The sequence below is a fragment of the Zeus faber genome (assembly GCF_960531495.2).
Source record: "Zeus faber genome assembly, chromosome: 4".
NCBI classification, from domain to species: domain Eukaryota; kingdom Metazoa; phylum Chordata; class Actinopteri; order Zeiformes; family Zeidae; genus Zeus; species Zeus faber.
The window spans coordinates 35,462,197-35,474,886 of NC_137191.1; the positions used below are offsets into that span (position 1 = coordinate 35,462,197).

The window sequence follows — 12,690 nt, forward strand, 5'->3', positions numbered from 1 at the left end:
AAAACAAGCGTCGCTAAAACACAAAATAAGATGAGAGAAGATAGATCCCGGAGAAGGACGTGAACATAACATACGAAGGATGTTTCTCACACCGACTTGTCGTCGAACAAGAGCTTAAAATCACCGACAGACGCCGAATTGAACGCTGGAAGTGGCGCCCGACCAGCGCCCCCCCCCCCCCGAAACACGACACATGGGTCGTTCCCAAAATGGCGACCGTGTCTGCCAGGGAGAAGTGAAACTTTCCGTATTTTTAGCGTCGCGTTCCCACGTTTTGCGGCACATTCCGCGCCGAACAGCAGCATGCGCGTCGGGCCGGGCGCCCCTGGACCACCGCTGCGCCTGGAGACGGAGCCCGGGACCGAGCGGCGTTGAACGGACGGCGCTTTGCAGAACCCCGCTTCCGTCGCCACATCGCCGGGCTTCCCCCCCCTCGGAAGTTGACGTCGGGCGGCTGACACTGCGGTCCGACCTGCTGTTGTTTTCGGGCTATGGGCTCACCGCGGAGCCGCCGGGCGTGACCAGACCACCGCCGCCCCGCCGGACCCCGAGTCAATCGGACGTGCGTCGAGCCAATCCCCGTTGATTCGTGTTTTTCGTGCGGTCGGGCTGCTGCGGGTGGCGGTGGATGCCTCCACCACGCACCGGAACACCGACCCGGTTTGCTAGCATCGTGTAAGTAGCGCTGCGCCCGCTCCATCCGCGTGTGTATCTACGTTCTTTTACTCGTTAAATCATAAACCGCGACCTCCTGCCGCGTGTGGTGGTTTTTTTGTGGCCTAGCGCCGCTTCCCACGGCCGGGGGAGGGCGGCTGTGGAAGCCCACTGTCGTCACGATAATCGCGATATCTGGCGACGTCGCGATATCGGCCCCCAACGCGACAGGGTGGCCGTGTTGATGTTTGGCTCGTTGAACGGCGTTCGAAAGTTCAGCAAAATGTGACACTTTAATTCCCGTTGCGCATACACAGCTCAAGGGGTCAGACCTGGTCCTTTGCAGGGCTTCATGTCCTCGTCGCTGATATAAAGGAGTGTATTGTGAGATGAGTATTTTCAACGGGATTCTGATATCAAAGCTACATGGCAGTTCCGCTGAAAGATGTAAAAACTAACGTATTGCCCGGTGTGCATCCGAACGTATGCTTACACAGCAGCTGTTGACTAACGTGTGTATAATACACTTTTCAGAATGTTCTACCGGTGCCTGTATTTGTTTACTGTGGTTGTCTCATAGTTTTGGATTTTTGAAATGCCCTTGTTTTCCTGTTGATTGTTGTTGCTGATCTTCCCTGAAAGTGCTCTGCGCTGTTGCTAAGATAATGCTCCATTTCAGGTTCCTCGATGACATAATGCATGAATTACTGATAATTCACGTCCGGGTAACGCATATTGTTGGTAACTTTAATGCTGCCTGGAATATACTGCGTATTTTATACAGTCTCATTCTCCACCACTGTTGTTTAACATTGGTTTCCTGGTTCTTTGGCGATGAGCAGCCGTCCTGGCAAATCAAATGGAGAAGCTCCAGGACCTCAGCCAATCAGAGCTGCAGGAGCTCCTTGACAACGCTGAGAGGGTGGAGTCCATGGCTCTGGAATCCGATGAGGTACGTTATGATGCTAGAATTTCCATGTCATTTGCCCTGACGCGTGGCGGGTTTCCATCTATAGAACCGTTCCACAGGCCTTAGCCGGGGCTGAGCTGGTAGTTGCTTGAATTAGGACTTTTTATGAGGGAAGTTAGGGAACCAAACTCTCCATAACAAAATTCAGAGGCTCCAAAAACTCTATGGAAGGATTTGGTCAAAGTAGCCTCTCAGTCTGTTGGTACTGATGTCATATCACACCACTAACACTGCCCAGACCTTCTCCGAAAAATAATAAAAATACTATTTCAAGGAAACCAGGTGATGTTCGTCACATTGAACTATATGGCAGCGGTTCCCAACCTTTTCGCACTGGCGGCCCACTTGAAAAGGTGTTCACGTCAGTGTTCGAGCCGAACGGCGCGTTGTCAGAGGACGTATATTTTAACAATCATATGCATTCTCATACATACAGTGCAGTAGAGGTAAAACAAAAAAAGAGGTGTGTTAAAAATAACCTTATCTATGGAACGTTCGCGAAACATTCTTAGCTTAAAACTAACAATAACAGGAGCACATGAATATGAACTCACCTCATGAGAAGGCTGATGTTGCATGGCAGACACCAAACGCTTGATGTCCGGCTTAAGGGACCACAGTCTCAGGTGAAGATGTGGATCAACATTGACTTTTATTCCTGTATTTCACCTTTAATGCTGTAAAGCTCAGTCTCGCAGAGCTACGTCGTCGCAAAAGGCAACGGAAATCAGACAGCTCTGTTGGAGAGACCGGGATACTCGGAAGCAACATGAAGCCAGAGGTTTGTCGGGTACTTCTGTGAGGTAGACAGTTTCAATGCGCTGTCCCAGGAGCGATCCACGGACCGTCCTCCTCTTTTGCGTTCAAGCCTGCGAGTCGTCACTGTGGCTGGCGAAGGGGTTTTCCACCCAGCTGCACTGCACATCCGGGATGGGGAAGTATTCGCGCAGCTTGGTCCTCAAACCCCGCAGGTGTTCTTTGACATGGCTGATCACAGTGACGGGAAGCCGCATTTCTTCTGTTGTCAAAAAATCAGACAGATTCTCAAACGAGTCAAAGTTTGACCGCTCGACTCGCCTGGCCCACATCTCCATTTTTCTTATGGTCGCTTTTATTTTATTCTGGACATTGAACACGGTCACTGCTTTTCCTTGGAGGCTGAGGTTGAGTCCATTTAAGAGGCTGAAAATGTCGGCCAGGTATCCCAATTTAGCCAGCTTCTCAAAATCACTGAAGCCATATTCAAACTTTGTGTCGAGAAAAAGCTCCCTCACATCATCACGCAATTCGAAAAGTCCCATCGGTACCTTCCCCCTTGAGAGCCGCCAGACTTCGCTGTGTAACAGAAGCTGCTTATGGTCGCTGCCCATCCCCTCAAATAAAATGGAAAATAAAGGTGATTGCAGTGGGCGGCTATTGATGAGGTTGACTCCTCTGACAGCCTCATCTAGAACAGTCTTTGGGTCTGCGTCATTTTCTTTACAGCCAGTGCTGCTCTGTGTATACTGCAGTGGACAGATGCTACGAGTGGAGCCACAGGTTTCACCCGGGTGATGGAAATGGTGGTGAGAAAACACAGAAACATAGCACTGTGCTGGCCCAGCATCGCACGGCCCCAGCATCGCACGGGCCCCATCAGTGCTCACTCCCACACATCTGGACCAATCAATCCCGTTTGAAACTATGAACGCGTTCAGAATGTCAAAAATGGCCTCAGCGGCTGAATGCGTCAGTAAAGATTTTCAAAACTGGAGCTCCTCTTTTATCGCTCCATTGTTTTCATACCTTACGTTGTTGTCAGCTGTTCTGGCATGTTATCTGCCATCTCGTCAATCCTGCGTCTGACTGAGTTATCAGACAATGACATGGGGGTTGATTGGCCTGCACGCCTTCTCTCGCAACATCACCCCCGCGATCACTTTGGTGGCGGGAAGTATTAAGTAGCGGGATTGTATGCGGCCCACCAGGCTTGGCTATGAGTCGGGCGACCTGATAGGACGCTTCAGCTGCCGTTGCGTTCTCGGTGCTCATACATGACATTTCCATGAATTTCTTCTTGGGTTTACTATGGAAACGTTCAAGCAGCTTGAACAGGTCCTGTTGGTGTTTTGTCTCGAGGTGACGGTGCAGTTTACATGGCTTCAGAGCCACGTTTGATTAAAATCTTGGAACACACCACGCACAGCGGCAACGGTTCGTCTTCCGTGCCTGTCCAAAAAAATCCCCATGATAAATATATAGCGCTATACTTTCTCCGAACCTTCCTTTTTTGTTTGTCAGGGACTGTCCCACCGGGACTTGGCTTGTGGATGATGTACCAATGGCCTTTTCCTTCTCAGTGTGCCTGATGCTGGCTAACCATCCATTTTGATTATCACCTGAAGTTCAGAAATGTACAGGTGCACGTGGATTGTGGTCCAGCTTGGACGAAGTTCGCCCTAACATAAGTTCTTATCTACCAGTGATGATGCATTTTTGAAGGTTTTAAAGAAAAAATACCATGAATGATTATTATTATTCTTTTTAAGTTTTTGTAATTAATACCTTTGTGTTTATTTTTTCAATACAATCAATGTGTTTTGCCCACCCACTTACAATTCCCTCGCGGCCCATAGGTTGGGAATCGCTGATATATGGTAATTACATTACATTTCATTGATCAGACGCTTTTATCCAAAGCGACTTACAATTGTTCAAACACCGACGGACGCAGCCATCAGGAGCAATGAGGGGTTAAGTGTCTTGCTCAAGGACACTACAGCATGCTAGCAGGAGGAGCCTGGGATCCAACCAGCAACCTTTAGATCACTAGACCACCAGCTCTACCGCCTGAGCTACCATCCCCAATGTTCAAATGAAACCTCGCGTAATATTTCAGAGCTCATCGCGTGAGGAATCTAAGTTCACAAATTGTCCATGTGTGCATGATATTCAAATTTCATGACGGTCCGACACCAAAAACAGATGATAAACAACAATATGGTTTGATCTCCCAGTGCTTGGCCTTCCCAGCGGCTGCACAGGGAGCTCGGGGCTTGTATCTGGTGCAAACCTTTAGGGCTGTTTCTCAAAGTGGGATTCCCAAGCCAACCTGTCAGGGTTGGCGTCACCACAGCCAGGAGCTGGCTTTGCCTTGTCTCTGCCTAAATCTATGCTTTGTTGTCATTGGTTATTTGTTAATGACGAAACAATGAACACACCAGAGGCCGGGTCGGTGATGGAATAACAAACCCCACTCCGATAGGTTTCCAGTCCCTGCCAAGTCGTGAACCAAATCAAGTGCTGCCCAATGGTATTTCCGGTTGAGTGTTGTTTATTTATCATCTGCAATCAACGCTCACACCATTCCTCTGGCCAAATCTTTTAACAGTTGCGCGCAATTCAAAACAAGATAGATAAGTCACTTGGAATGTGAAGACAACTATGAGTCCTAAGCTCCAAGTGTCACACAAATTCGACATGGCTGTGTCATCTAATAGCTCTTCTTGTTGGTTGTAGCCCCGTATCCAAGCAACGGTTTTAGAAAATAATAATGACCGTGTTCTCCACCTTGTGTTCCCAAGCTACCGTACGTAACATTAAAACACAGCTTATAACAAATACTCTCCAAATAATATAAGATACATCGCCTCTAAGTAGGGTTGGCTTCACTACCTAGTACCGGTGGCGTAACGGGGCCTCGTCGCTCCGTGAGCCTCCTGGCTCGCGCGTGAACCGTGGATCAATCGCAAAATTGAACCATCACAGCGAAGTAGAGTTTTAGTGCCACTGTTAATTTTTAAAGTGCTAACTCCATAGACGTGGATGCGGAGTTGCAGTGAAAAGGAGATGAAGACGCAAGCTGCTGTACTCCAAGGCGTGACGGTCGGTTGACGCTGCGTCGCTGTGAATGAGTTATGAACGAACAAATTAATTTGTTATGAACGTTGACCATGACGCTGGTTATTGACTGGAATTAAATCCAGTTACTGGGGATGGATCTAATCCCATTTTTTCATTCACTTCCCTGTTTAAAGGAAGAAGGTACCGTGCTGCCTCGTATCGCACTTTAATTCAACAGCGGAGTATTGAGTGCTTTATGTATTTTGAGATTTTATTTAAACGCCAGACATCTTGAGTGTCGTTTTCATTTCAAGCCTGTGCGCAGAAAAAATGGAAAGCAGCGTTATATTGATCTCCATTTTTTGATCCGATCCGTGACCCGGATGGGATGGGATGCATCCCTGCCTGCTAACACCCGTCTCCCCCAAGTATTGTTTGGTGTTCACCCTTTAAAAGTATTTGTTTCCTTATTTATTTTGTATACGGTTGTTTAAGTTTCTGCTGTTAAATCCACAGCCCCGCTGATGGGTTTTTTTTTTTTTTTTTTTGGGGGGGGGGGGGGGTTTCAGTCAAAATGAAATGGCCAACAACAGTGTTCATCAGATGACTCCGTCTCGCTGGAATGTTCACGAACGCCAAATTGATTTCTGAAATTGTCCGTCACTGCCGCTTTAGGCTGGAATGCAGCCCCATACCCAAAACGAGCGCAGCTCATCGACCCGCGGCGCATCGTTGCTGCACACCAACATCTACATCTCACCGTCGTAGCCAGGATTCAGCTCCGGCTCTGGCTTCATAAGCAGCGTGATTCAAGGATGTTGATGTTGGTTTGTAGTTATTTAGGTTGGTGTCTGTTGGGTTTATGTGCTGCTATATTGGGGAAGCGGTTTAGGATATGAATAATATGGGAGTATAAGTGTGTTTGCGTGTCATCGTTATGATATAATAAAAAGTATAAGTCATGGAAATTAGTTATGTAGTCATACAAAATAATTCAAATCGGCTGGGAAGTTCAGCTCCAGCCAGAAAACCAGCCCCGGCTGAGCAGGCCATAATAATACACCGCAGCTCTACGTGATTCTGACCTTTTTGAGTGGTTTGGCGCCGTGGGACTACCTCAGAGTGGGAGGCGCAGGGAAACACATCGACAGTACATTCAAGGAAAATGTCCATCTGTGTAGATCCAGAACATCCAGCTGGAGAGGGAGATGGCGCTGGCCTCCAACCGCAGCCTGGCGGAGCAGAACCTGGATGTGAAGCCCCGTCTGGAGAGCCAGAAGGAGCTCCTGGTGGAGAGGTACTCCCAGCTGGAGGCCGTGCAAGATGTCTACCGGCGGCACTGTGCTCTCAGAGGTGAGCCGCGTTTCAAGGAAGATCTGCAGGAAAAAAAAAAATCGGTTCTCCCGTACAACTCCATTCCATTGCGGTCCATCTCCATCGTTTACGTTTCTCCGTCCGTTTGGAACTTGCAGACCTGCCAACCTGCGTGCGTTTGGTGTACCAACCAGGCCATTCATGGTCAAAATACGTAGGCACGCAATGCCAGCTGAACTACGCAAAATATATATACACATATATACTGTGTTTGTGTGTGTGTGTGTGTGTGTGTGTGTGTGTGTGTACATTATTTGCGTAGTTTCAGCTGGGAAAGTGAGAGGTTGGCCATTAATTTAATTTTTTTGTAATGATTGCAACTTATTTTGGAATGGCAGGTGCCATATAAATGTAATAGAAAGGTATATTTGCACCTAAAGGTGAAAGAGACCTTGATTTGAAGTTTGAGCTGGACATTTCCATGTTCGTTACATGTTGTGTCCAGTTCCAGGTTGAATTCTACTGGAACTTGGTGACCGTCCCGTATAACATTTTACTGGAACTCGGGGACAGTTTCATGTTCTATTATTGATCCAAGTGAATAATTAACAACAATGAACACACACACAGTCAAAATCAGCAGTCTTACTATTGTGGCGACTGAAAATTGCAGCGGTAGCCTGTATGTGCAGCCGTCCTGTCATGTGAGTGTGATCAGATCACATGATGTCGTTGTTTTGGACGTACGGCAAATAAACCCAGTGAGACCAAATGATAAGAAAACTGGATTTCTCTAAAATATATTTAATAGTCAATGTTTTACTATGAACACACAGCTGAATGAAAATGGGAGTCAGCCAAAATCGGAATCTGCAGGTCAGGCTTTAAAAATAATCCGAAATAGGAGTCTGCCAAGAAAACTGCAATCGGTGCATCTGTAGTCGGTAAACATGTTGAGTGACTTTAGGAGATGATGCATTTCAAGAGGTACGACCTAATGAGATAGATGTGTATACAGTACTGTACATAGTAATCTGTAGTGGCTAGCGTACCATGTGCTTATCCTCGTTGCGAGACGCTACGGTGTGAATAACTGATGGAGTCATGTAGCTGCAGCCACTAACGCCAGAGACCCCCTGTCACACCGCTGTGCTGCTCACAGTATCTTAATGTCGGCAGATCTGAAATTGTAATATCGATCCTTTGTTTGAAATTACGCAGGCGTTTTCTGCTCAAATGAAATACCACCGTAGTCACAGATGAGTTGAAATATTGTGTCTGTATTAGACTGAATTTGGTGTGTGGGTGTGGGTGTGGGTGCCCTGTAAATATCTGACATTCATTTGTCTTCAGCCTCACTATTCCGTCGTTACCTGGAGAGTAGAGAACAAACCAGGTTTTCCGGTTTTCCCAGACCATAATTAAAAAAGCACCCACTCGCTCCCCAGCTCATCATTTGTGAGAAGTTTTAGACGTGTCCTCTCATCATCGGTTATTTAGACAACCAGTTCTCACAGTGTCTTGATTTAAGGCGGATGTGATCTCAATGACCAGCGATGAGTAGTTTGTGACTCAGTTGCATCGCCCCGCCCCCGTCTCTCTCTCTCCAGATGGAATGGTCGGTCAGGTGTCTCCAGAGGCGTTGTTCTCCAGGCTACAGACAGAGGGCGCCAAAACTGAGGCCGAGTCAGAGGTCTGTGTTTCTCAGCTCAGTGGATGTTTTTACACCCACATCCACCCATCAGCCACAACATTAAAACAGAGAGAGAGAGAGAGAGAGAGAGAGAGAGAGAGAGAGAGAGAGAGAGAGAGAGAGAGAGAGAGAGAGAGAGAGAGAGAGAGAGAGAGAGAGAGAGAGAGAGAGAGAGAGAGAGAGAGAGAGAGAGAGAGAGAGAGAGAGAGAGAGAGAGAGAGAGAGAGAGATAAAAAAAAAAATAAAGTGCTCCCAGGAAGGACGACCGGTGAACCGGCGACAGGGTCATGGGGCCCAAGGCTCATTGACGCAGGTGTGGAGTGAGGTCGGGCTCGTCCGGTTCGATCCCACAGTAGAACTGTGTCAGGACACAGTGCATGGCAGCTTGCTGCGTGTGGGAGCTCACAGTGTCCATGCTGACCCCTGTCCACCCCTGAAAGCACCTACAATGGACACTTGAGCGTCACAACTGGACCATGGAGCCATGGAAGGTGGAGGTCTGACGAATCACCTTTTCTTCTACATCATGTGGATGGGTGGGGTTAGGGTCCGATCCCATGGAGCATCCGTGGGATGTGCTGGAACAACAAGCCCGATCCATGGGGGCCCCACCTCCACCTTCCAGGACTTAAAGGATCTGCTGCTGACGTCTTGGTGCCAGACGCCACAGGACACCTTCAGAGTCTGGTGGAGTCACTGCCTCCACCTCACAGCTGTTTTAGAGGCACGAGGTGGAGCTGAACAGTATTAGTGTTATTAGTGGTGCTTTTAATGTTGTGGTTTGATCCTATTTTTTTAAGCTTGCGAACACTTGGCGTCACTTATTGTTCTTATTTTCATTTTTATTGAAATTCATTGTGATTTATTATTATTTATAAAACAAATGACTGATCTAAAACTTGTGTCTCCGCAGTCTCTGGCGGAGGAGTTTCTGGAAGGTTCCCTTCCCCTCGACTCCTTCCTGGAGCGTTTCCTGGCGCTGCGCTCCCTCGCCCACACCCGCCGCGTGCGGACAGAGAAGCTGCAGGACGTCCTGCGCCAGCGGAGCGAGGGCGCGGCCGACTCCGCCCCCTCCGCCGCCGCGTCGTCGTCCTGTGCCGCCCCGGACCCGGCGGCCCCCGCCGCTAACCACCAGCCGCAGCCGGGCTCCCAGGCCCCCACTGCGCCCCACGGCTACCAGGCCCCCCCGCAGCCCGGCCCCTCCTCGGCCGGGCCCCCCCCGGGGCCCCCCTACGCCCCCTACCCTGTCTCCCCGCCCATAGCCCCCGTCGCGGCGGCGGGTGCCTCCACCCCCCCGGTGGCCCGGTTCCCCCCGTACCCCAGCCCCGGCTCCTGCTTCAGCCCGGTGGCGGGCTACACGGGCCCCCGTCCGGCCTTCGGGCCCGCCCCCTCGCCGGGCTGCCCCTACCCCGCCCAGCAGTCCCAGTTCCCGCTCCCGGCCCCCCACCCGGGCTCGGCGTTTGGCCAGTACCCGCCCGGCGGCCCCGCCCCGTACCCCGCCTCCTACTCCTACGGCGGGTACAGCTACCCGGCGGGGGGCTTTGCCGCGGCGGGGCCCGCCCAGTCCCCCACGGGGAGGCCCCACAATGGGGTCCCACAGCAGTACTCCTGAAGAGAGGGAACCTGTCTGTCTGTCCTGCTACTGTCTCTCTGTCTGTCTCATTGTTCCCCTCTCTCCTTTTCTTTCTACCTGTCTCGCTCTCTCCTCCACTCTGTCTCTCTCTCTCTCCTTCACTCTGTCTCTCTCTCTCCTCCACTCTGTCTCTCTCTCTCCTCCACTCTGTCTCTCTCTCCTCCACTCTGTCTCTCTCTCTCCTCCACTGTCTCTCTCTCTCCTCCACTCTGTCTCTCTCTCTCTCCTCCACTCTGTCTCTCTCTCTCCTCAGCTCCGTTGCACTAATCTTCCCACCCCCCGGTCTCAGGTTGTCACGTTGTGTTTGAGTGTCCACAACACTCCACCTCCTCCACCTCTTCTTCTTCCTCCTCCACCTCCACCTCTTCCTCCTCCTGCTCCTCCTCTTCACCTCCTCCTCCTCCCTTCCACCACTTCTCTCCCTCTCTCCCTCCACCCCTCCTCCTTTTCTCCATCACTCCGTCACCCTGTGTGTTTGTATGTAAGTCAGGTTATCAGAAAGGGTTTTTAAGGAGAGGGAGGCATAGAGGAAGAGGGGGAAGGGAGGGCGGGCGAGAAGGAGGGAGAGACTCCACATGAGGAAACACCTTCCTCCATCACCATCTTCATCCACTTCACTCATGCACCCACCCATTTCTCCAGCTCTCTCTCCCCCCTCCTCTTTCTCTCCCCCCTTCTCGCTCTCTCCCCCTCCCTCCCCCTTCTCTCCAGGTCAGCTCGTCACAGATGAACTGTTGCTTGACAATGAGAACCGGATGAAGTTGTTTTTATTTGGGCGTAGTAGTGAATGTGACGGGTGCAGCTGAAGTTCCGTGTGGAGTCATCGAGTCGGGATCAGTTCAGGCGACGCAATTTCACGATTGATTCCAAATTGATCGCAACCTTAAAAGTACTTAAACCGCCGCCGACCACGGGTCAGCCGCAGGCCCCGTGGCCCCGCTCGGGCCCCTGGAAGCCTTTTTTATTTTCAGCTTCTCGGTTTGAAATAAATTCCTCCGTCGACGGATGTCGTGGCGGCGCTGAGCCGCAGAGCTTCCTGCTTTGAGGGGGAGTCATTTTTGGGGACGTCGGCGAGAAGGGAACTGACACACACACACACACACACACACACACACACACACACACACACACACACAGGCACCCGCACGCTAAGAGTAAATCGGGTGGAGGTGACGGGGCTCGTTAGCTGTGGGGCTACGTTGCATCAGAGCGTACGTAGCTGCGCACGTGGCGACCGCCTTGACACTGAATCCCCAAACGCACTCTCCCGCGGCGTCTTTTGGAGTCGTTGGCTCACCCGTGTATTTACCGTTTTCAGCCAGCGGGGCGTCGTCCACCCTCCTCCGCAGAAGAATTTGAGGTGAACGCGCACGATGGCTTGGTCCCAAAAGAGCTACGTCGGTGGTGAATGGGGTGGAGCCCCGACGGTGTTTTCTACACCTAGCTTGTTTGCTTAGTTCCAGTCGCTCCGGCTCGTCACGCCCGGCGACGTTGACTTCCGGTCGCATCGGGGATTCGTTGAGAGTTGTTGTCATTTGTCGGAATCAGTGTAAAGCGGCCCAGAGGAAACGGCGGCGACGCGGCCGACCTCCAACCACAAAAGCACCATCTTTTTTCTTTGTTGTTTTTTTTTTCGTTTTTTGTTTTTGTTTTGGCCTCTCTTGACTTCGCCGTCTCCACGGAAAGAGAGGGAGATGATCCCTGCGCCCGGGTCACCAAGAGAAACGGAGGCGCGGCCGCGACGGCGTCTGGCGGTCGGAGGAGGCCGCTTGGCGGTGGGCGCCCTCGCGTGCTCCGCCCCTTCCCCCGGAGACGCCACCGGAACCCGCCAAGCCTGGCTGGAGAGCGGCCCCGTTTGCATGAGGCGTGGCATCCGGCTGCGAAAAAAACCCCGGTTGGGGCCCCCGGAGCACGAGGTGGAACCGGACTCCGCCCCGGGCCTCGTCGCCGGGGACGGCGAGGGGCTGCCGGTTGGATTCCAGGGGCGCCGGCGCGGGGAACAACGATAGTACTACAGTGTTTTTAGATGAAGCACAAGGCAGAAGTTTTAATATACTCTATCATTAATATTATCCAGAGATATAAGTCTTAAGATGGATGTATCTTCTAAAGGTGGCGAATCATACCACAGCGACAACTAGATTGTTTAAGAGACTTTTCTTTTCTGGGGGGCGGGGGAGTTGTGAATAATTAAACACTGAAGTTGATCTAAAGGAAGTGTCGCCTGTCTTTGTTCAGAGATGGAAGCCGCAGCATTTTTTGCTCTGATCTGCTCCACCAACCTGACGTCAAATACTTACTGTGATAGTAAACGACAGAACAGCACGCCCAACCTGCTCAGCACCTTCATTGTTCCTTCAGAAAAAGAAGAAAGTGTAACTTTTGAGGGATATTTGATGTGGGTATTTCAAGCAGTGAAATGTATAAAATACACTTCAATGATAAAGATGGGTTAGTGTTCCCTGATTTTTGTTTGCGTCCAACATTGTCTTGTCGTCAACAATGTCTTGTCTTTTGTTTTTGAAATGCACACAAAGTGGCTTCAGGGAGCTTCAAGCTGCTCGTTCCCATTTTTGTCTAATGATTTATTTAAAATCACAGTCC

The 12,690-nt window shown here is 50.5% G+C and overlaps 1 protein-coding gene across 1 annotated transcript; it reads left to right on the forward strand.

Moving 5' to 3' along the window:
• Positions 1-221: 221 nt before the first annotated feature.
• Positions 222-12,470, forward strand: vps37c (VPS37C subunit of ESCRT-I). The gene is made up of 5 exons (XM_079998614.1): positions 222-675; positions 1,497-1,606; positions 6,628-6,799; positions 8,371-8,453; positions 9,367-12,470. Exons 2-5 carry the CDS (start codon positions 1,514-1,516, stop codon positions 10,063-10,065), a joined length of 1,047 nt encoding a protein of 348 aa, XP_079854740.1. The 5' UTR covers positions 222-675; positions 1,497-1,513; the 3' UTR covers positions 10,066-12,470.
• The last annotated feature ends 220 nt before the right edge of the window (positions 12,471-12,690 follow it).